We start from the raw sequence: 22,393 nt of genomic DNA, 5'->3' as shown, positions 1-22,393 counted from the left end.
AACAGACTGCCAGGCTCTGATGGGCACTGGCCTGACTGGGCAGACTGCTATGGTGCCCCTGATCCTTTCTCCTTAAAGTGGGAGATGCCTGTGACAGAAGACGCTGCCTTCTCTGCCCGTGAAGCAGGTGCTCTACCATCAAACGGCACTCCCTTTCCCATCAATAAGGCAAGAGCTCACAGAAATGAATCCGAAGGTGAGTAGCCTGGACGATGCTGTGTGATTCATTATCTGAGACCAGTATGGCATTCACATCGTAATACTGGTGTCAGACTTTTTGAGTTTCCAATACATCAGGGCTCCCCGGCTGCTGCCAGCTCAGTGCTCCTCACTTCCTTGTGCTGTCCTGGTGTTAGCTGGGGAGCTATTATGTATTGGCAACTCAAATTGCCTTCACCTGAGTGGGCAGGATGCCTCTTTCCTCCTGGAGCAATGACTGCCCTGGGAGGAAAGCAGCAGCTTGCAGGAGCTTTTGCATTGCGGCTTCCTTGAACTACTCAGCTTGGAGGAGAAGCCCCCCCATCACCCAGATGAATAAGTGCCGATGCTTCTCCTGCTTGTGCGTTGGAGAGACATCCAGGTCCCCCCACCCAGCTGAGCCGTTTAAGAAAGCCCCTGCCAGGACATGTATCTTGGCTGCTTCTTCCTTCCCTAAGGTGGGGAGGAAGAAATAGCTGAGATACATTCCAGACATTGTGGTTTATCAGCATATCGTGGTCTTTAGCTGCTGATGTATCACGATGTTGAAAACCAGGTATCGCCCAGGTGAGATGACACTGGCCTCCTTTAGAAAAAAAACACACACCCTGTTGGCATTCACTGTGAAGGGACTACTACCTATTTTCGTATTTTTTTTAAAAAGCCTGCTACTTAAGAGTTGTTACTGCAGATGCCACCTGTGACAATAAAGGCCACTAATATTAAATACTAAAACTCCTTGCGTTTTAATTTGTTAAAAACACACACAAACTTAAGTATTTACATTGTTCTTTACATGTTCCAGGGTTTTAGCTCCTGGAGACTCATGCCGTGATTTGAGGCAGCGCCTTCTTCAGCAGGGAGGTCACGTAGCTACCCATTTCTTCATCCTGCAACCAAAATCCATATTTTTGGGGAGGAAATATTAGTAGAAGCTAAGGCTGTACATTCACACCACGATACCAGTTTCAGACTTTTTGAGCTGGTGATACATCACAGCTCCCAGCACAATGCAGCTCACTAGTGTCTGCTTGCAGGCAGATGGGAGTGAGGTGCCCTGTGCTGGCAATGGCTGGGGAGCTGCAATGTATTGCCAGCTCAAATTGCCTTGAGAGGCAGGTGGTTTAAGGAGACCTGCTGCTCTGCTGGAGGGGCTGGGCGACAGGTTTTCAACATTATGATGTATCACCATGGTTGGCAATAAACCACAATGTTGAAACAAGCTGTATTGCCCCTTGCCGGAGTGAAACTGCTTAACTTTCACCTTTGCAGGCCAGGGCCAATGCAGCTGGTCTGAGCCTGCTGCTTAGCTGGGGGGGCAAAAAAGCTCCTGTCCCCCAGCTGAGCAAGCCCAAATGTTGGCACGGATCTTGAGGCTCCCTCTGCAGGCGTGGGGGATGGGTGGCTCCTCCTATCCCCCATGAACCAGGTGGCAGCAGCCAAGCACACAGCCTTTTTCCTTGTGGGGTGGAAGGAAGGAGCCCCCATGCCGCAGATGCAGGCGCCTTTAAACTTCTCCATTGAGGGGTGAACAGCCATGCACCCCTCAATGGAGAATAATGGAGCCTGCACCTCCCCAGCCGCGATCCCACTCCTGCTTGCGTACAAGACAGGCTTGGTTGAAATTGCTTGGCTGAGGCGAGTGGCACACTCCTCAGCCAAGCAGTTTAAAGAAGCAGAGGGAGGAACATGCTGTATCACACTTTGCCGATGAAGCTTGTTTCTCTCTCTGCATCGATGAGGGCAGAGTGGGATGGTGGTTTCACTTGGCGGTATATCACTAGTGAAACTGCCATTGCTGTTGGTCCCTCATACTGGTCCTCAGTGATGTATCGCCCAGGCCTACTCTGCTGAGGGGCGTACAGCTGCCCACACCTTGGCGGAGGAGTTTAACTGAGGGAGAAGCAAGCTGCCTTGTTCCTGGCCCCATGAGGTGCTGGGGTGAAACTGCCTCAGCCTGCTCAGCAAGAGCAGCGGTGGTTTCACCTTGCACCTCACAGGGCCAGGGCTAATGCAGCTTGCTCCTTCCTCCATTCCAACACTGCAGTGTATCGCCAGATTGCAGTGTTCAGCTGGTGATACATCACAATGTTAGAAACCTGCCGTCGCCCAGCCCTAGAAGCCCGCTTGCCTTAAATTAAAAATACTGCCCCGCTATAACTTGCTGCATTCCTCCAGCTGTGTTGCAGAACCATTTGGTTTAGATGGGCTTAAGGAAATTCGGGGAGGGTCTGTCAACACCTCTAGGGCTGGAAAGCTTCTGTTTACAAAGCTGCAGCGTGCAGGGATAGCCAAAGGGGTGCTCTCAAGATGCTGTTTACTGCAACTCCCTTCATCCCTTTGGCCATTAGCCACACTTACTGTGGCTGTTGGGGTTCATCAACATCTGAAGGGCCTCTGGGTCTGCTATAGCCCCTTGCTTAAGGGGCAAGGGACTCTGAAAGCCAGGAGTGTGATAACAGGGGTAAAAAAGAAACCTCACCTGATACGTCCACGACACCAGCAGAAGTTTAGTTGCAGGATCTTCTGATTGCACTGTAACCTGGATCAGGATGGACTCGACCATTATGGAGGTGTCAGAGAGGTGTTGAACAGAATAGTCCTTCAGGAAACTGGGGGAGGGGGGGAGAATGACAACAATAGCATGTTGTATATCACCACAAGCAGCTTCCTTTCCTCTGCTGGGACAGCTGGCAGCTAGGAAAACAGATCCTAAAATGCATTTTGTGATTGGTCTAACAATTTTGAGGGCAAAATATTACTTAACCTTTCAAATAGCCTAGAATTATTTGGTAACCTCTTCTGTACAAACAATGAGAATTAGTAACTTAACTAGTTGATTATTATTTTTTAATAAGCGTGTTAGAAACTAAGATCAAAGCAGCATGTTTGCACTAATCTACAACCTTGGTACATTGCACAGATTACAGTACTGAGTGCAGAATTTTGGGAATGCGAGTTTTCACCTTTCTGCCAAAGAAAACAAGCTCCTAATCTGCAAGGCTGGGAAGATGTATACGAAACTGTGCTCAGCAGCAAACATAGACAAATAAGGCACAGTTTTTCTTTTCTTTTTTTGCTGGGGGCTGGTAATATTCAGTACTCTCAGTAAGTGCTTGCTCTCCTCTTAACTAACAAAACCAAAATGCATTATGAATAATGCATGTTCAGATTACACAGTCCCTCGAGGATAAGAATTCCAACATTCCTAGCTGTGAGGTCCAAATTCTCTGTTCCTAATCCAAGGACAGGACTAGAACAAATAATGAAAATGGCAAGGAAGCAAGATTTTGGCTCAGCAGTGAAGGAAAAACTGCCCAATGGACAGAGCTGCTCAGCAAGGGAACAGGCTGCCTCAGGCATACTAAGCAGGAGGTCCTGAATGAGATACCGCCAACTCTGACTGCTCAGTCAACCATTTTTTATTCAGACTAGGGCTCCTCCCTATCTTGTGGTCCCACCTCCCACCTTTCCAAGGACAGGTTTCAGGAAGCACAAGGCAGGCCTTGAGCCAAAGCATTCCTTCAAGCCATTTTGCACACAGTCTGGTGTACCTACGTCTTCAGGTGGTTGTACAAACGAAGTCCTGTCTCATGCTCTTTGCGGGGGTCCTGGAAGTGGATGCGGCAGGTGAACCTCAGCTGGTGCTCTGCCAGGCCCAGCTCTTTGAGTGCTTGTTCGGGAGAGACCAGGCGGAAGCTCTGCCCAGAGAAGGAGGAAGGGAGACATGTAATACAGGGGTCCTGCTTTTGGGCTTCCCCCTGAGGCATCTGGGCAGCCAGGGAACAGCATGCTGAACTACCTGGCCCGTCAGTCTGATCCAGCAGGCTCGTCTCACTTTTTAGAGAGAGGCACAAGGCACAGATTTAACAATGTACTGCATTTGGGGTGGCAGCAGTGAATAATTCTACACAACAGGGAAACCTCTCAGTGGCAGCACCAGAATAAAAATATTGAAGAGGGCAGGCACATTTTAGGCTTCTGAAACATCATTTCACATTAAGGCTCCCATCCTAAACATATAATTGTGGAAGCACTACTGATTTTAATGCATCTTAAACCTTATTTCAACTAAGCCTCCTTAAGAGAGCAATGTGGTAGTAACCTATATGTGAAAAGGGCCTTTCCTCCACGTAACCATTGAGGGGTTCCAAGAATGGAGGGAGACTACTAGGCAAAGTTCAGGGTAGGTGGGGGACCTTTCTGCCCACCCAACCTGCCTCCACTTACATTGTCCTTGATGATCAGGGTCCCATGCATGAGCTTTGGCCTCTTGGAGTCTGGCAAGGGGCCTGGATATTGGAAACAAAGAGAAGAGAGGAAGGCAGTCAGCAACCATTCAATTTTCCCCCACCACCTCCAGATATTCCTTGTCGTGTACGTCACCAGGCCCTACAGTCATTCATTTCTTTGCAGGGACAGGAAAGGGACCACAGCCACCCATTCTGCAGCACCCTTCTGCAAACAGGAAACAAACACCACAATCAAAAGCCTCTGCGTGTGTTACTCAGGGGTGCTAAATTACTGTACTATTACCGCAGTGGTCCAATTTTAGCGTCACATTTTCCTTCCTGGGTTCTAATGTCAGAAGAACCGCTAGTCCCAGAAGATGTCACAGGGTGTTACTGCAATCAGCCAGCGATACCAGCTTAATTTACAGCTGGTAGCAAAAGAAGATGGTGCCATGGGGCTAGCTGGGCACTGCTAGTGGCATGGCTCCAAATGCCACCACCAAGGAAGGCCAGACGCTTGGCACTTTCTAATCCCACCACACAACCGAAGCCATTTCAATTAAAAAAATTAAGTTAGTGTAGTGTAGTTCAAAAGTAAGGTTCTCACGGACTAGAGATGAGTTCTGAAAGAACACCAACTGCCTGTAGTCCTCTGGGTATCTTGAATACAGCACCACCCAAAAGAGGAGAGAGAAAAGTTTGGCTGGGAAGGCTGGGACAGAGGGGAATGGTCTCCTTCAACACACATGGAGGCAGCCAAAGCAATTTGGGCACTTCCACAAGGATCAGAAAAAAGAGGGACAGGTTGGTGTCGGAACTTGAGAAGAGGACCTGTGTGGCATTGTAGAAAGGAGTTGTATGCAGTGCAAGATTATTTTTCATGCTTGCACTCTGTCCACTAGCTTCACATCTGATGACAGCATGGGACTTACCCAAGTAAAACTGAATTACACTAGGATTACTAGCAGGATGATAGGACGCGGGTGGCGCTGTGGGTTAAACCATAGAGCCTAGGACTTGCCGATCAGAAGGTCGGCGGTTCGAATCCCTGCAATGGGGTGAGCTCCCATTGCTCGGTCCCTGCTCCTGCCAACCTAGCAGTTTGAAAGCACGTCAAAGTGCAAGTAGATAAATAGGTACTGCTCCGGCGGGAAGGTAAACGGCGTTTCCGTGTGCTGCTCTGGTTCTCCAGAAGTGGCTTAGTCATGCTGGCCACATGACCCGGAAGCTGTACGCCTGCTCCCTCGGCCAATAAAGCGAGATGAGCGCCACAACCCCAGAGTTGGTCATGACTGGACCTAATGGTCAGGGGTCCCTTTACCTTTACTATCAGGATAGGGCCCATCTGCTGAGGCGTGGGGAAACTTTGGCCCTACAGATGTTGCTGAACTACAACTCCCGGCTCCAGCAAGCAGATGGCCAGAAGAGGGAAGTTCTTCTCCCTCCCTCATAGCACTAGAACTCAGACATCCAACAAAGCGGAACATCGGAAGATTCAGGGCACACTAATAGACTTGTCCACACAAGGCATAGTTAAACTATGGAAGTCTCTTCAGCAGGAGGCAGTGATGACCACCAACTTGGATGGCTTCAAAAGAGGATTAGGGAAATTCACAGAGGACAAGGCCACTGGTGGAACCAGCCACACTGGCTGTGTTCTACCTCCACTGTCAGAGGCAATATGCCTCCAAATATCAGTGGCTGACAATTGCAGGAGGGGAGAGTGGTGTTGCACACATGTCCAGCTTGCAAGCTTCCCATCGGGGCATCTGGTTGGCCCCTATGAGAACAGAATGCTGGACTGGATGGGCCATTGGCCTGATCCAGCAGGGCTCTTAGTAGTTCAGCAACACATGGTAGGGCCAAAGGTCCCCACCCCAAGCCAGACACACATTAACTCAACACCATATATGGAATAGAAATATCTGACCCACAACATGGAAAGCCCAACATACGCAGGCTTGATAAATGGCTCTCTTGATCACCTGCATGGCTTTGCTTTCTTTGGCTTTGCCCTTTTGGTGGTGGCCCCAACCATCTTCCAGCAGCCACATGAAAACATATCAGGCCTACACACAGCAGTGCTTGTAGGTATCTCCCCAACCCAGTATCAGTACAGCAGGGATGAGAAACCTCTGGGCCAAGGGACCAAATGCAGCCCTCCAGGCCTCTCTTAACTGGCCTTTGGGCTCCTCCCAGGCCACACCCCTCACAAACCCACCTTTGCACCCTCTTTTTTTGCCAGGATGGGGGATAAAGAAGGGCATTTGAGGGTGTATCTAAAAGAGGACACTATGACGACTCTCATTTTAAATACCCCTACTATACGCAGGCTATAGAAGCTGTGATATATTGCTGAGGAAGGCAGGAGAAGAGGAAAGCAAGTCTTCAACCAGCAGTTATGTCTATGTCTCATCCAGAAAGTATAGCTAGAGACATTTTAGCAAATTTTAAAAAAAATTACCCCTGAAAAAGAGGACGTGTCCTGGAAAAAGAGGACACATGGCAACCCTAGCTAGCCTACTACGCAAAGGGAGGGTTCAAATCTGCTGCTAGGCCCACTTGTGTCTCTTACCCTGCCCCTGCCCCAGAAGGACATGTGGTCCTTGGGCTGAACCCTGCTGTACAGATTTGTAAATATGTTTAATAAATAATATTTCTTTTAAAATGGTCGAGATGAGTTGTACACTCAGGACTTTACCTATGGTGAGCTCCCTCTTCAGCAGCCCGAGTGAAACGTCCACAGGGATGTTGGGGTTGGTGTGAACTGTCACCGTCTCCCCGTTGGCAGGCATGTGGCAGGTGACATCTGCAAGAAAACGTAGCCGGTCAACTGCTGCGAGTTCACTTATTCCTGGAGAGGTAACCCAAGGTCACGCCCACGCCATGCCTCTAAAGCACACCACTTCCCCCCTAAAGAATCCACAACAAAGAGCAATTTCCTGGATGGTTCTTTCTTTCTTTCAACAGAGAGGGGAAATGGTTTTCTGGAACTGTTCAGAAAACACATGAGAACCTCGGGAGATGAAGGAACAAGCATGGGGAAAGGCCCCGGGTCCCTCTGTGGGAAGAGTCACAAGACACTGGGAAGGCTACGTACGGAACTCCTGCTCAATCTTTTGCTTCAGGAACTCCATCTTCTTCGCCTCCCCATGGACCAGGAGGACGTTCCGCGGCTCCGCTTGGCGGATGAGCTGCATGATGCCCTTGGCATCCGCATGGGCGCTGAAGGACATGTACTCCACTTGCATCTTCACTTCCAGCTGGAGGCCAGAAAGACATGTACAGGGAATGAAGGCGGAAGCCTCAGAATGTATTCTTACTGCACATCCCTTCAGATCCTCCCTCCCTCCCTCCCTTTCCTTTCAATCAACTAAAGTGGAGGGGCAGCTCCAATCTGCCACAGCGGAAGGTCCCTCCTGCGAAACATTTCCACTCACAATCTGCCTTCCTTCCATTTCCAGCTTCCGCTGACCGCCCAAGATTTTATGACCGACAGTTCCTTGCACACAGTATCCTGGCATGATTACCTGGGAGACAGAATCCAGAAGGAAATTGTGCTTGTTACAGGAGCGACAAAATGGGTGTGGGGTTATTTGGGGGGTGGTGGTACCTAAGCACAACCAGTGTGATGTAATGATTAGAGTGTCGAGCTATGGCCTCGGAGACCAGGGTTCAAATCCCTTCTCAGCCATGAAGATCAAAGTGGTATATAAATGTAAAAAATAAAATATCTGTATGCTTCTTGAGAGGCAGACTCTCCAATAACTTACTATGATTATTATTACAACTAGGAAATTAGGAAGCTGCCTTATACCAAGTCCACCATAAGGCTCATCTAGCTCAGTATTACCTACACTGACCAGCAGCAGCTCTCCAGGAGTTAATTATAAAAAGGAACACACCAGGACTTCTGTCCTTCCTAAAGGGCCACCAACAAAATTCATACGCAAATATATTTGAGTACGACACACCTGGTCAGTTCTTAGAATTGCTGAAATTTCCACCCACAAATTCTCTCTTAGGAAGCTGTCATTCCAGAAAAATCTCAAATTTCTGGTACTTAAAAAAGCAACAACCCAAACCAGAAGGATTGCTTTGGGGTTGTCAAACTAAGCCCTGCTGAAAGCAGACCGAATTAGTAGACCTAAGCGAGTCATATCCACTAAGTAGACCTAAATGAGTCACGTCCACTAAGTTCAATTCTGCTCTCTGAGCAGGAGCAGAATTGCCTGAAAAGCAGGAAAGTTTTGTTTGCTTCTTTTAAACATGGAGGAGTGTGTGAAAAATGGCATGCACACAACTATGCGCAGCCTGGTGTGCTACAGTCTCCTCCATCACCTTAGCGTTCTGCTGGTATGGACCTGCAGGTGTTCACATCTAGCAGACACTTTATGTATTAGATTATTAGACATGCCTCTTCAGGTGTTGGTTGGAAGTGTACGCTTAGAAAAGCATCTTCACAAGCACACAGATACTGCACAGGCACAAGTGTCCAGGCAGCCCTGGCCAACCTGGTGGCCTCCAGATGTTCTGGGCTGCAATTCTAGAATGGAATGCGTTGGCTGGGGCTGGAGGGCACCAGGTTGGCAAAAGGATGCATTAGGGAACCAAGACTGATTGCATCACTTTCTTCAGTGAGCATAGAGGAGGTCCAGCTCTGGCTGCCATCGCTGAAAGAAACTAAAGGATATTGCAGAGTTCTTATGATGCTGGGGTGTCAATGACTATCTGACTTTGAAAAGCTGGTATCACTGGGTCAAATTAATCAATGTTGTTGAATTAATTAAACAAAACAATGTTAATTGGGCTTTGAATAAATGTGCAATTAACTGCACATTTTATTGTGCTACTACCTTTCCTAGTGTGTTGTGCACACCACTATTCTGAATAATGCTTTTTATAGGGCAGGGGGCACTGGGCATCAGTTTATGGAACCAAGGGGGTTGTGGCGCCCAAAAGCTTGGGATTCCAGACTTAAACCACGGCCATGAGGAGGAGGAGGAGACATGTATCCGTCAAGAGCGTTTTCGTACCATGTTCTTCTCATTGCCGGCCCATTTCTTGAAGATCTGGAGGGACTGCCCAGCATGAAGCATTCCTGGTGTGGCAAACACAACCTTAGGAAGAGAAAAGGGAAACCGGGTTCTTATCTAATCCAAGATGGCATTTTCAGGAAGGGTCAAAATGGAACCTGAGTGACTTGGCCCTGACCCACCATCACCTGCCTGGTTCCCTCCCTACAAGTGCATCTTCCAGCCATGGACTGCTGACCCTTTAAGTGGCTATCTGACCCTTTCCTGGCAGACCACTGGGGCAGGAAGGAAAAGCAGGGGTGAAGGCCCATGTCATTGTTTATGAAATTGTACCGTGGTGGTGTAAGGCACAGGTGAGCAAGCTGTGGACATCAGAAGAAAAAAGGAGGGGGTGGAAACAGAAAATGGCATGTCAGAGAGAGAACAGGGTATGTATCTGTGTGCGAGAGTGAGAGAAAAGGAGTGGCCAACCCACTGTTTTCCTCTGATTCTTTCTACTACTGCCTGCAGTTCTCTACAGAAAAAGGTTGACTGCCCCTGTCATAAACAGCCTTGAAAGGTGTATTTGCACTAGAAGACCAGGGTATAAATACTTAAATGATTAAATGAAGCCCGCCCCCCGTCACACACACGCACCTCCCTCCACACGTACCATTGGCCCTGGGTTGTCAGCGAAGGCCCGGTCAAAGGCCTTGATGTGCTTGAACTCAAACATGTTCCTCTGGACAAACGTCTTCCGGATCTTCTGGTTGGTCCACGTGATGAAGAGCTTGTAATAGTGGTTGGCCTTCTCCGTCAGCCCCGTCGAGAAGTAGATGGGAGCCTTCAAGTTCATTCGTTCCCTTGGGAGGAAATGACAGCGGTGGGAGTGGGGAAAAAAGATTCATTTAGCCACCCTCTATAAACAGCGCTCTGGCTTCTGAAGTCTTGGCCTGTAACTCTCATTCATTTTGAAGCATATTTTCATCATGACAAGGGATAGTGATTCGAGGTTGGTTTGCTTTAAAAAAACAACTGGAAACTTGACATTCTCAGGAAGCTGAAAACAGCACTTGTGACCACACTGGGTTGCACAATATGGTAAGCTACGGTTTGATGGTTTACCAGGAATGCACAGGCCACTGCTGCTGTGCTCCTCTCCCGCTGGTGAGCAGGAGCAAATAGCTATGAACCGTGGCTTAGTGTTATTTCCGAACCAGAGATCCCTGGTTTGGACGGAATGCAGAGCACCGTAGTTTGTTGCTTTTGCTCACTAGCACGGAGCTACTGCTGTGTTCACGCAAATCATTCATAGAATTGCAGAGTTGGAAGAGATTCCCAAAGGTCATCCAGGCCAACCCCCTGCAATGCAGGTGTCACAATTAAAGAAGCCCTGACAGATGGCTGTCCAAGCTCTGCTTAAAAACCTCCAAGGAGTGAGAATCCATCACTATGGCTTACAGTGGAGAGGGGAGGGCATCAAGGCTGGGGGCTGAATGTGGCCCTCCAGGCCTCTCTTACCTGGCCCTTGGAACGCTCCACAGGCCATGCCCCCTCACCGCAGAACACCCCCCCCCCAACTAGCTCTGCTTAACACCTGGCTGGAATGTGCCCTTGAATTCTGATCATGCCCCTTGCTTGCCTGGATGGTGTGAGCTGGGCTTGAATGTGTGTAGAAACAAGCCTACAGTACGAAGTTAACATTTGCACTGGTTGCTCTGCCCATGTTTTGCCTCTGTCCCTGCCCACCACTTGCATGTGGCCCCTGGAAAGCTGCCCAGAAGGGAACGTGGACCTCGGGTTGAAAAGGGTTCCCTGCTCCTGGCTCACCAGGACGTGTAATTTGCACTGCTGCCAGGATCACAACTTGCTCACAAGCCCAGGAAAGGGCAGAAGGGAGCATAAGGATGACAATGAGATATTGGGCGGGCGGGGGCAGGGGGGGAGAGATTTCATTCTTCAACAAGCAAGGAGCCCCTCAGGCATCGACACAGCAAGTCATTTTTTTAAATGAGAGCGAAAGAGGCTTGTATCCTTACCAGAAAGTCTCCAATAAAATGCAGAGCTCCTGAGCCCGTCCGAGAGCAAATACGGGGATAAGGACCTTTGGGAGAGGAAACAAAGGGTTCAGTTGGGAAATGGCAGCTGCAAACTATCCCCTGCTTGCCCAGGGAGATACACCTGGCACCAACCTTCTCTATTTTAGGCACCTGGCAAGGACATGGTCTTTTGGCCCTGAATTTGAACGATGGCTCCTTTAATAGGGTGAGGCCTTTAACTCCTGCCTTGTAGCTGTGTTTTTAGGCTTGGTTGTTCTTAAGTTGCTTTGGGTCACTCTGGCTAAATAAAGCAGCTAACAAATTACAAACAGGATACAGGTGGTAACAACTGGGAAATGTCTCTTTCAGGGGAAGTTTGCCTGCTATGACCGATCTGCTAACTGGAAAACTTCAGCCAGGGTGTCTCGGAGGAGCCTAGAAGCAGATAGGCAGGCTGATAGTCGTACCTTCCCGCCTCGTTCGATGGCTTCGTGGACCTTCTTCAGGAAGTCCCTCTCCCTGCAGCGCTTGGAGTCTCGAATGGTCGTGGCGTAAGTGGACTCGGAAATGAGCAGGTCAGGGCGGCATTTGTCGATCCAGGCAGCTCTAAGGACAAAGCACAGGCCTTGCGTTCCAGCCGGGGTTCAACACCACCACGACAGAGCAACACTCCAGGTGAAGAGCTCAAATAAAATGCCTCCCTAACCCCTGTAAATCCTGCTCTGCTAATCCTGGTTGTTATTAGTCGTTTATACCACTTACTTACCAGTGGGGTGTAGTGGTTAAGAGTGTTGGACTAGGACCTGGGAGAGCAGGGTTCAAATCCCTACTCAGTCATCAACCTCTCTGGGCGGGGCCTTGAGCCAGTCACTGCCTCTCAGCCTACTTCACAGGGTTGTTGGGAGGATAAAATGGGGAGGGCCACAAATGCCGCATGGAACATGGAAAGGTTATGTGGGAAGAGCTTCAAAACCCTTCTAAGGCCCTCCAATATTTTACAGTTGATTTTAAAAAACACACCTTAAAAACTGCCAAGAAATTTAAAGCATTCAAATTTCAAACGCTGGGGGTCAAAACACAAACAAACTGGACTACGGTTTTCCAAAATTTTTAGTTTCTGATCAAGTTGCCCAAGCCTCCTCTACCGGCCACTTGGACAAATAGAAATGAATGAGTGTCATAAAATGGCATTTGAGAAAGAGTGAATCTTAGTGCCTTGGTGTTCTCCCACACTTACCCTAAATGCCTGTCTGGAGTCATGTTGTAGTCACCCTAATTTGAGAAAGGGAGGGGAAACATTTTCAGTGCATCACAAGTAACTGAGCACATTCAGCTGAAAAGAAAGTATATGTAGATTCAGCCAGGCACTTACAGTGTAAACGACGGACTCGCAGCCAACTTTAATCTGGAACATGGCTGCCCCAAGCACATGCCCTGCGTAATACGCCTTGATCTCCAACTCGTCATCCACCTGCATAAAAAAAAAGGGAAAGCATTGTGGCACAACAGTAAAACGTCTGCTTTGCCTGCAAAAGATCCTGGGTTCAATCCACAGAATTTCCTGATAGGACTAGGAGACAATCCTGCCTGAAATCCTTGGAGAGTCGCTGCCAGTCAGTGCAGGCAATGCTGAGCCAAGGGGAACAATGCATTCCTTCCTGTGTAAAATGACAAGCTGCAGTGGGTGCAGAATGCAGTGGCTAGATTGCTGATGGAGGAAGGTGGGGACACTTCTGCTAAGACATCAGCACTGGCTGCCCGCGGGCGACAAAGATCTTGTAATGATATGCAAAGCCCTGAGCAATATGGGCCCAGGATACCTTAAGGACTCACCTGAGTTCTTATATCTTAGCTTGATCACTCAGAAGAGCATGGTTATAGTCGGCCCCCTTGCCTCCACCAGCACTCAGATGTTTAGTGTTACTGGTCCCATACTGCAGAATGCTCTTCCAACAGAGATGCAGCAGGCACTCTCACTAGACTTCCGGGCTTCTCTCAAAGACCTTTTCATGCCGACAGGCCAACATAGCTGTTTAATTTTTCAGCAGTTCATTTTCATTTAGTATCATTTTTACAGTGGGGTCATTCTACATATCAAGCAATCCAACTTTTTTACCTCATGCAATCCAATTTTCTTAATATTTTGTACCACTTGTTGAATGATAAAAACTAAGTTTAAATCTAAAAATTTAGCTTTCTATGTCATCCCGTTTTTGAGTTATGAGGGTTTGAAATTTCAGGAAATTGACAATTTTGGCCTTGTCGGACCACACACACACCTTAAAAGGTCAGCCCAGCTCAGCGTCAAGATACGTCAAAACTAAAAACACCAATCTCTTCGGAACTTCATGGGCTTTAATATGATAGGTCACAAGATGGACTTACTTTAAATTTTAAATTTCTTACAAAATTTTAAATTTTAAAAAGTGATTACAAATGATTAAAATTATTCAAAAAATATATAAGATCTACCTGCAAAATTTCATCTCGGGATCTCAATGGGATCACATTAAAAAAATTATTTTGTACATATGTGTCTGCCTTATTGGGTTCTATTTAAGATAAAGGGGGTTTTTTTGGAGTAAAATATAACTGAATAAACAAGACTTCAAATTATTATTATTATTATTAATAATAATTATTATTATTATTATTTCTACCCCACCCATCTGGCTGGGTTTCCCCAGCCACTCTGGGCGGCTTCCAACAAAAGATTAAAAAGACATAAATGCATCAGTCATTAAAAACTTCCCTTCTCATGTTCATGAGATGAAGTACAAACAATAATTCTTTCAAAGTATTAATTCTATAATGCAACAGCAAGCAATCTCTCTACTTTGATACACATTTTTAAAAGAAAAGCCTGACTAGCTTTCCAGATACCTTTTAATTGCACAACTTTCTAATGAAATGCCTTAAGTAACTGAAGCTGGGGGGCCAGGAAAGGACATTCTCTGTGGTGGCCCCCAGGTTGTGGAACGCCTTCCTTGCAGAGGTGTGCCTGGCACCTTCATTGCAAATGCTGATGGTGCCCCTTTAGTCGACCTATTTTTAGGACCCACCTTACTTCAGCAACTCTAAGTTGTTTTAAACTACTTTCAATATTGTGGTTTAATTGTTGTGCCCACAACTGAGACCTTAGAGTGAAGGGCAGGTAATTAATAAGAATAATAAGGATTAATAATACAATTATAATAACCAGGCATGAGTCCCCATCTCCCAAGGCTGTCAACCCCTACCTGCACTGTCTGATGAAGATGGACAGCCACCACTTTCTTCATGCAATCTTTGATCATCTGGGAGGTGAAGAAGTTGGTCTCCCCTTTCTTGTCCACAGTGATTTTCCGGAAGTCCTCAAGGAGGATGGGGCAGATGGCCTTTGTTGGGTGGGTCATGTAAATGGGCCCATCGTAGCCAACCATCTCGCTGAAGTACGGAAGGGCCCCACAGTGGTCCAAATGGAAGTGGCTGCAAAGAGACAGGGCAAAATTCAAGGTGGCTTTTGATCCCCACTATGCTAGAATGGGCCTCAACAGCTATTTGAAGTATTTGCAAAACTTTTTTTTTTTAACCTGAACTTCATATACTGTACAACTACTTGTATGTGTGTCTTAATAGAGTCATACCTCGGGATAAATATGCTTCAGGATAAGTATTTTCAGGTAGCGCTCTGTGGCAACCTGGAAGTAATGAAGCATGTTACTTCTGGGTTTCTCCGCTCACGCATGTGCGGACGGTCAAAATGACATCACGCGCATGCACGCAAGCGGCAAAACACGACCCGCGCACACGCAGACGTGTCTTATGTTCTATTCAGGATGCGAACAGGGCTCCGGAATGGATCCCATTTGCATCCCGAGGTACCACTGTAGTTACATTTAACTTACTACATTAGGTGCCTGATTTACCCCTTGACATGAAACCCCTTCCCCCCCAAAATGCCTAAAACTAACCAGGACCTATTCCACTCCCAGCAACTCCTTAAGATCGTAAATGCTTATTTTGCATTCATTCATATATATCTGTTGCTCAAGTTAACAACCTTTACAAACCATGGAGAGTTGGCTCAAAACCCTTGCTCAGGATTCCCTTCACTGCAACTTCAAATTGTGCAGCTTGATAGGATATATACTCATAACTCATCAGGTAACAGGTGAATCATGATGCCCTGAAACAGCTTTGTGTGTTGCAGCACAAAGCAAGTTAACAGTGTACATGTCACTAGACAAGACAAAGGTGGTACCCACCTGATGATGACACAGTCCAGGAAGTCAGTCAGCCTTCCATTCTGAGTGATGTAGGAGAAGTCAGGAAATCGCCTCTGCAAAACACAAGAGACTTTGTGTTCCATAATGGTGGGGCTTACACCGTCTGGCATGCCCAGGAAGTGCCCATGTGTGCACGGAGCACCCGAAGATTGCTGCTTCTTCAGAACCCACCCAGACTTCAAGATCAATTTTGGAGGCCCTCCTTGAAGGTTCCAAGATCATTCGTTCATTCTTAAAAAGGTAAAGGGACCCCTGACCATTAGGTCCAGTCGTGACCGACTCTGGGGTTGCGGTGCTCATCTCGCTTTATTGGCCGAGGGAGCCGGCGTACAGCTTCCGGGTCATGTGGCCAGCATGACTAAGCCGCTTCTGGCGAACCAGAGCAGCGCACGGAAATGCCGTTTACCTTCCCGCCGGAGCGGTACCTATTTATCTACTTGCACTTTGAGGTGCTTTCAAACTGCTAGGCTGGCAGGAGCAGGGACCGAGCAACGGGAACTCACCCCATCACAGGGATTCGAACCCCCGACCTTCTGGTCGGCAAGTCCTAGGCTCTGTGGTTTAACCCACAGTGCCACCCGCAGCCAATAAACTCTAAGATCATTTATATTCCTCCACTGCAGGATTTATCACTATTATTTATTAATTTCTATACCACCCTTCATCTGAAGACCACAGGGCAATTTGCAATATAAAAACACAGAAACGTACAGTATAAAAGCAAACAGAAGGAGGTTGCACTACATAACCCTCAGGGTCCCTTCCAATTCTCTGATTCTATATTGGTGAGCAGAAGAGGCAGGGCTTTTTCAGCGGTGGCTCCCAAAGTGTGTTAACTCCCTTCCTAGGGATATAGAGTTGGCCCTACTCAGTTCTGGCTTTCGAAAACACACTTTAGAAGCCATTTTATTCCAAACTGCTTTCAGGTTTCTTGTTGCTATTTTCCAGCTGTGGCCTTGGGCTGCTAGGGGATGATTTAATTCACTATTTGACTTCATTCCTCTTCCCTCTTATTTTCTATTGTTGATATCAGGTTGTGAGCCTACAGTCATGGACTGCCTTGTGCTTTAATTGTCTGTCTGCTTTAAATCACTTAGAAGTATTTTGCTCTAGTAAGAATCATGGAAGTTTTGTGAAATAAATGAATCACCTCTGTACAGCACCTACAACATTTTATATCGCCTATTACCCGATCCTAAAAACAAACAAACAAAACCAAACAAACCAGGGGACAGGGATTCAAATCTGCAACCTTCTGCAGGCAAAGCAAGTGTTCTTCCATGTAACATTCAGCAAAGTTCCAGTTCCCACTGTTCGTTTTTGTCCAATAAGGTCTGGGGCTGCAAGGGAGAATTCTTTGCTTGCATGCACCACCCCTTCCAAGTTAAGGGGGGGGGGCGGTCTCCCTGAAGTCACCAAGTGGAGTGTACAGACCAAAACACAACAGTAATCTCCAGGGAGCTATCCTGCTTTGACTACGGAGTGCTGCTCACACCTCTCTCTATAGCAGGAATAAGAGCCCTTTTCAGTCCAAGGACCCCATTCCCTTCTGGGCAACCTTGCAAGGGCTACATGCCAGGGGTGGGCGGGTGCCAGAGGCAAAAGGGGGCACAGCGACAAACTATATTATTTGGCTGTGAGTCCTGGAATACCTGCTCCCTGTCCTGCAGGCTTTTTTCCACCTGGCATGGGACAGTGGGGCCCTGGTTGACTCCAGTTTAGGGAGTTTTGTGGGGGGAGTGTTGCTGCTGGGTGTTGTTGGCGGTTTTTTTTTGGGGGGGGGGTTGTATCCTTATTTTAGATTTTTGTGGAAATTGTTGACTTTGGTTGTGTATTTTTTTTAATGTCTTATTTATTATTTAGAATTACAGTGGTACCTCGGGTTAAGTACTTAATTCGTTCCGGAGGTCCGTACTTAACCTGGAACTGTTCTTAACCTGAAGCACCACTTTAGCTAATGGGGCCTCCTGCTGCCGTCACGCCGCCAGAGCACGATTTCTGTTCTCATCCTGAAGTGAAGTTCTTAACCTGAAGCACTATTTCTGGGTTAGCGGAATCTGTAACCTGAAGCGTATGTAACCTGAGGTACCACTGTACTTTGGTTCTGTTCTACTGTGGTTATGTATTTTTTCCCATGTTGGAAGGGGCCTGGAGCATGGTTTGAATGCTGGATAGGTGGCATGCAAATAAAATTATGTATGCACATGACCCCCTCTATCTACCATCCAGGCAAGCAAGAGTTCAAGGGCAGATTCTACCCATGGAAAAACACTCAAGTAGAGTGTGAAGCAGGACCAGTGAGGGGTGAGGCCTGGAGGGCAACATCTGACCACTCCTGCTCTACAACTTTCCCACACTCTAAGCTAAATCCTCCGTGTACACTTTGGAGCAATGCCAAGTCAAATCTGAAACTGCCACCGAGGCCAAGGCCTGCCCATCACACTTACATCATCATTATAGCCCATGTGCATCCCACAATCCAACATGACGTTTTTCCCTGCAATGGACACGAGGATGCAGCTCCGGCCCACATCTTGGCCAGCTCCTGAAAAGGCAAAACAGAAAAATATGTGAGTTGAATGGCCTTCAGTCTTAACAAAGGTGCTGCATTTCTGCAAGGTCACGTAGCACATGTTTGGTGGCCATGTCCACCTATGTAGGACTTCTGGGGCTCAGATCCACCAAGAACTTCGTTCAAATAAGTCTGAATCTCCTTTCTTGTAACTTGAAGCCATTGTTTTGGGTCCTGGCCTCCAGAGCAGGAAAAACAAGCTCTGTGTGACAGCCCTTGAGATATTTGAAGATGGTTATATCTCTCCAGTCTCTTCCTTACCAGGCTAAACATACCCAATGCCCTCATCTGCACACATTACAGCTTGTGAATATCCTTCTTAAATTGTGGTGCCCAGAACTGGACACAATACTTCAGGTGTAGGCTGACCAAGGCACCATAGAGTATAGACTGGTACTATTACTTCCTTTGATCAGGACCCAGCATAGGCAAACTCAGCCGTCCAGATGTTTTGGGACTACAATTCCCACCATCCCTGACCACTGGTCCTCTTAGCTAGGGATGATAGGAGTAGTAGTCCCAAAACATCTGGAGGGCCAAGTTTGCCTATACCTGATCAGGACACAACACTTCTGCTGAGGCAGCCTAGAGTAGCACTAGCTTTTTTGCTGCTGCATCACATGTTAAGCTTGTGGTCTACTACGACCCCTAGATCCTTTTCATATTTGTTGATTGCCACTCAGAAATCTGTAGTTCAGAAACGGAACTCTTTAGAAAATTTACACTTATGTGATGAAAAGTGGAGGGACCCACATTCCCCATGCCTGATCTATACCACCTAGAACAGGGGTCTGCAACCTTTAAGACAAAAAGAGCCACTTGGACCCATTTCCGGAAAAAAACAAAAAACTGGGAGCCGCAAAACAAGCCAAATGTAAATAACCACACATTCTTCCCCTTCCCCCATTCTCTCTCTTTTCCCTGAGTCTATTTCTGATAGCAAAGAGGGGTATGGTACCTCTCATATCCATTTTTTGCAAAGCACCATGTGCATAGAGGGCATTATACAAATTAATACATAGAAAAGTGTCTGTCCCTCCCTGCAGTTCAACTCCCTCTCTTTTTACTAACAGCACATATCCATTCCTTCTGCTGGTGCAACTTTCTCACCATTTCTACATAGCAGCATTTATAAACCAGTGCCAGAGAAATTGGGTGAAAGGAAGGTGAGAGGGAAGAGATATGAATATTTATGTGTGTATATGTATACATACATACACCTACACAATTACAGGTTTGAAGCCAACTTAAAATAAAAAGATCTGGTAAGCAAAGGAATCTGTGGTGCTTTCCATGGGATCCGGGGACATGTCAGCTAATACTCTTCCCTTTCTTCTTCATTTGCTTGTCTCTGCAGCAAATCTCGAGGGGGAAGGGAGAAGGGCAGGAATTGCATAGGCATGCAGGATTTTGGTGCCTAACAGCCCCCCTTCCCTCTGCAATTGCTCTTGTGCTCCCCCGCCTCTCCTGCTGGCTACCTCTGGACCCCCTCCTCGTCACTGACGTAATTCACCCCTTCCTCCCTGACAGGGAGGGCGGGCCCATTTTGTGGTTCACCTCAGGTGCTCTCCCTCAACTCGGCGCCCACTCAGAAGCAAGGCACGGAAAAGGATCCCGAAGCACCACCGCCACCCCCACCCCCCACAAACACACACAAAAACCCCGCCCCACCATTTCCCTCGAGCGCGCGCGCTCTCTCTCCCTCGCCTCAGGTGCCTCGCGCGCGGGGCTGAGGAGAGCGTGGCCTGGGTGGGCGGCTCTCGGCGTCACGCAGCACGGCGCGCGGGGCCTGAGGGCGGGCGGGCTGCGGACGGCGAAAGGGAGCGCGCCTGAGTGTGGCAGGTGCTGGCGGTGGCAGTGGCAGCCGTGTCCACCTGAGGGGAGAACCGTCGCTGCGCCCTAGCGCACCTTCCTGCCACCGCCTTCCTCGCTCCCTGCACCATGAGGGAAGAGGCGCCGCCGTGAGCTGCTCGGCCGCTTCCTCACCGTCCTCCAGACGAGGCATCCCCCTCGCCACCGTCCTACCCCGGGGGAAGCTATGAGCCATGAAGCCGCCTGGCAGAACTTTTCTCCGGCGGCAGAAGCAGCAGCAGCAGCAGCAGCGGCCCTTCTCCGGCCGCCGCTGCCTCCTCCTCCATCCCAGCAGCCGCCGCCTCTCGAGCTCCGCTGAAGCCGCCGCCGCCTTGCTTTGCCCGGCTCGGCTGCCCAGCTCCATCCCCCTCCTCTTTCTGGCGCTTCTGCTTTTCTGCTCAGGGTCCCCGAGGATCTGCGGAGCCGCGGCAAAGGTGTAAAAGAGCCGCATGCGGCTCCGGAGCCGCGGGTTGCCGACCCCTGACCTAGAATCACTGTCAGTACACCTACCATTCCTAAAAATGGAGCTCAGTGCCTCAACTTGGGCAGACTGAGGACCCTAAACTCCAAGAACGCACCCCTCCATTTTTCTTTTCTCTTTCCTCTTGGAAAAAACAAGCACCAACATTTTTGTTACTCACCCAAGGGAGTGACTTTTATTTCAGGCATCTTTAAACAGCTCGGGTTAAACCTCCAAAGTCCAGCTGCAATGGGAGCCGTTTCAGAGATCCCATAAGTGTTCCCCAATGGTGTCACAGCTTCAGAATCTTATGCAGAAGATTAATTCAAGATGTCCTGAAGGATAACAAAGAAATTTATACAGTGGCAGTGCTGCTGCTATAACTCACCTCAGACCAAGCCATTACCCGGCATTGGGTCCTGGCCTACCTGCTAAAGACCAATGCTCTATGCCAGGGCTTTACCAACCTGGCTCCCTCTAGATTACAGAACCATAGAATCGTAGCGTTGGAAAGGGTCACGAGGGTCATCTAGTCCAGCCCCATCTTTCTCCCAACATGGGATTTGAACCTATGACCCTCAGTTTAAGAGTTATGCTCTACTAACTGAGATATCAAGCCTCCGTTCAAAATCATGCCCTTCCATATGTTTCAGGCCCTCATTAGCCCCACATAGGGTTTCAGCCAGGAGATTCTACCTGGAGGTGCTGGGGATTTCATTTATTTTTATACATTTATTAAATTTGCATACCGCCCTTCACCCAAAGATCTCGGGGCAGTTCACAGAATAAAAGCTGAACTTGGGACCTTCCGCATGGAAAGCAGGTGTCCTTATCAACTTCAAGGGCATGCATGGGTACAGCACTCCGAAAACACTGGAAGGCTTTTGTTAAGCACCATAAACTGTAACCAGTGCCCGATTTACATATAAGCTAAACAAGCTATAGCTTAGGGCCCCACTCTCTTGGGGCCCTCCAAAAAATTTAAAGGGGAACAACAACTGGATGTACATTTCCAAAAAAATACGTGTTTTGTTATGTGCAAATACCTATTAGGTCTATAAATTACCATATAGCATATATTCAACACAAAAAAACAGTGGCAATTTGTTGCTGACAAAGGACAGCTGAACATATAAAGGGCCGCAGTACCTTCAGTAGCTTAGGCCCTCATCAAACCTAAATCCGGCCCTGACCGTAACAAGCCACCTTTGGAGATTATTTACAATTGTGCCACGCTCGAGCTCCCACTTGTTATTTTTAATAAAGCACCTTTTCCACCTACACAACCCCGCGCATGCCTGGTTATTTGTTTTACTCCTGCTTGCTCATTCACCCGTGTACCCGCTTCCTTCGAGGAGCTCCAGGTGGCCTCCATGGGCCTTCCCAGCTTCTCCTCACAACAACCCCGAAGGGGAGGCCAGGTGGAGGGCGAGTGACCCGCCTCCTCTTCTCACGCAGGAACGCGCTTCTTCCGCGTGGCGTTTCTGCACCCCCCCCCCCGAACACCCCGACCCCGGTTTCCCTGTCTCCATGGCAACAGGAGTCGTCACCCCACCCTCCACCCCCGCTTGCCGCCACTTTCTTTGCAAACTCACCTGGCCGGTCGCGCCTACAAACGCCGAACGCAGCCCTGGGTCGAGGGGCGCATGCGCCCGGCGGTCGCACTCAGCTGCCTACAACCTCCGCCAAACTGGCATATAGACTTTTTTTTTTTACCAAAAAGTGCAGAGTGACGCACTCAACAGTCAACTTCCGAGG

General features: G+C 48.2%; 2 protein-coding genes across 3 annotated transcripts in view; one reads left to right on the top strand and one right to left on the bottom strand.

Annotated features, from left to right (window-relative positions):
• PUSL1 (pseudouridine synthase like 1) overlaps positions 1-7,485 on the top strand; it is a 63,664-nt gene extending 56,179 nt beyond the window's left edge. Inside the window, 1 exon segment of the mRNA NM_001370762.1 lies at positions 7,401-7,485. Within this exon segment, the coding sequence (NP_001357691.1) occupies positions 7,401-7,442 (42 nt within the window). The 3' untranslated portion in view covers positions 7,443-7,485.
• INTS11 (integrator complex subunit 11) lies at positions 921-22,380 on the bottom strand. 2 transcript variants are annotated; one of them, XM_028740841.2, is made up of 18 exons: positions 22,231-22,380; positions 20,817-20,970; positions 18,200-18,297; positions 15,732-15,805; positions 14,724-14,952; positions 12,857-12,955; positions 12,722-12,756; positions 11,952-12,090; positions 11,485-11,549; positions 10,119-10,308; positions 9,467-9,550; positions 7,871-7,960; positions 7,531-7,693; positions 7,132-7,239; positions 4,429-4,490; positions 3,757-3,899; positions 2,681-2,810; positions 921-1,088 (listed from the first exon to the last, which is right to left on the bottom strand). In XM_028740841.2, exons 2-18 carry the CDS (start codon positions 20,842-20,844, stop codon positions 1,023-1,025), a joined length of 1,803 nt encoding a protein of 600 aa, XP_028596674.2. In that variant the 5' UTR covers positions 20,845-20,970; positions 22,231-22,380; the 3' UTR covers positions 921-1,022. The 2 variants fall into 2 exon arrangements, with proteins under 2 accessions (XP_028596674.2, XP_028596675.2); XM_028740842.2 differs by lacking the exon at positions 22,231-22,380 and adding an exon at positions 21,969-22,100.
• Between the last annotated feature and the right edge of the window lie 13 nt (positions 22,381-22,393).

This window comes from Podarcis muralis, chromosome 7 (genome assembly GCF_964188315.1).
Source record: "Podarcis muralis chromosome 7, rPodMur119.hap1.1, whole genome shotgun sequence".
Classification (NCBI taxonomy): Eukaryota; Metazoa; Chordata; class Lepidosauria; order Squamata; family Lacertidae; genus Podarcis; species Podarcis muralis.
Note: the sequence above shows the minus strand (reverse complement) of the source record. Positions and strands in the feature narration are given on the sequence as shown.

Excerpts from the sequence above, each read along its gene's own strand:
- INTS11 (XM_028740841.2), bottom strand. The coding sequence starts at position 20,844 with ATGCCTGAAATAAAAGTCACTCCCTTGG. Across the intron at positions 14,953-15,731 it reads CTGGACTGTGTCATCATCAG|CCACTTCCATTTGGACCACT; the intron begins GTGGGTACCACC and ends GTCTCTTTGCAG. Across the intron at positions 4,491-7,131 it reads GAAGAGGGAGCTCACCATAG|GCCCCTTGCCAGACTCCAAG; the intron begins GTAAAGTCCTGA and ends TCCAATATCCAG.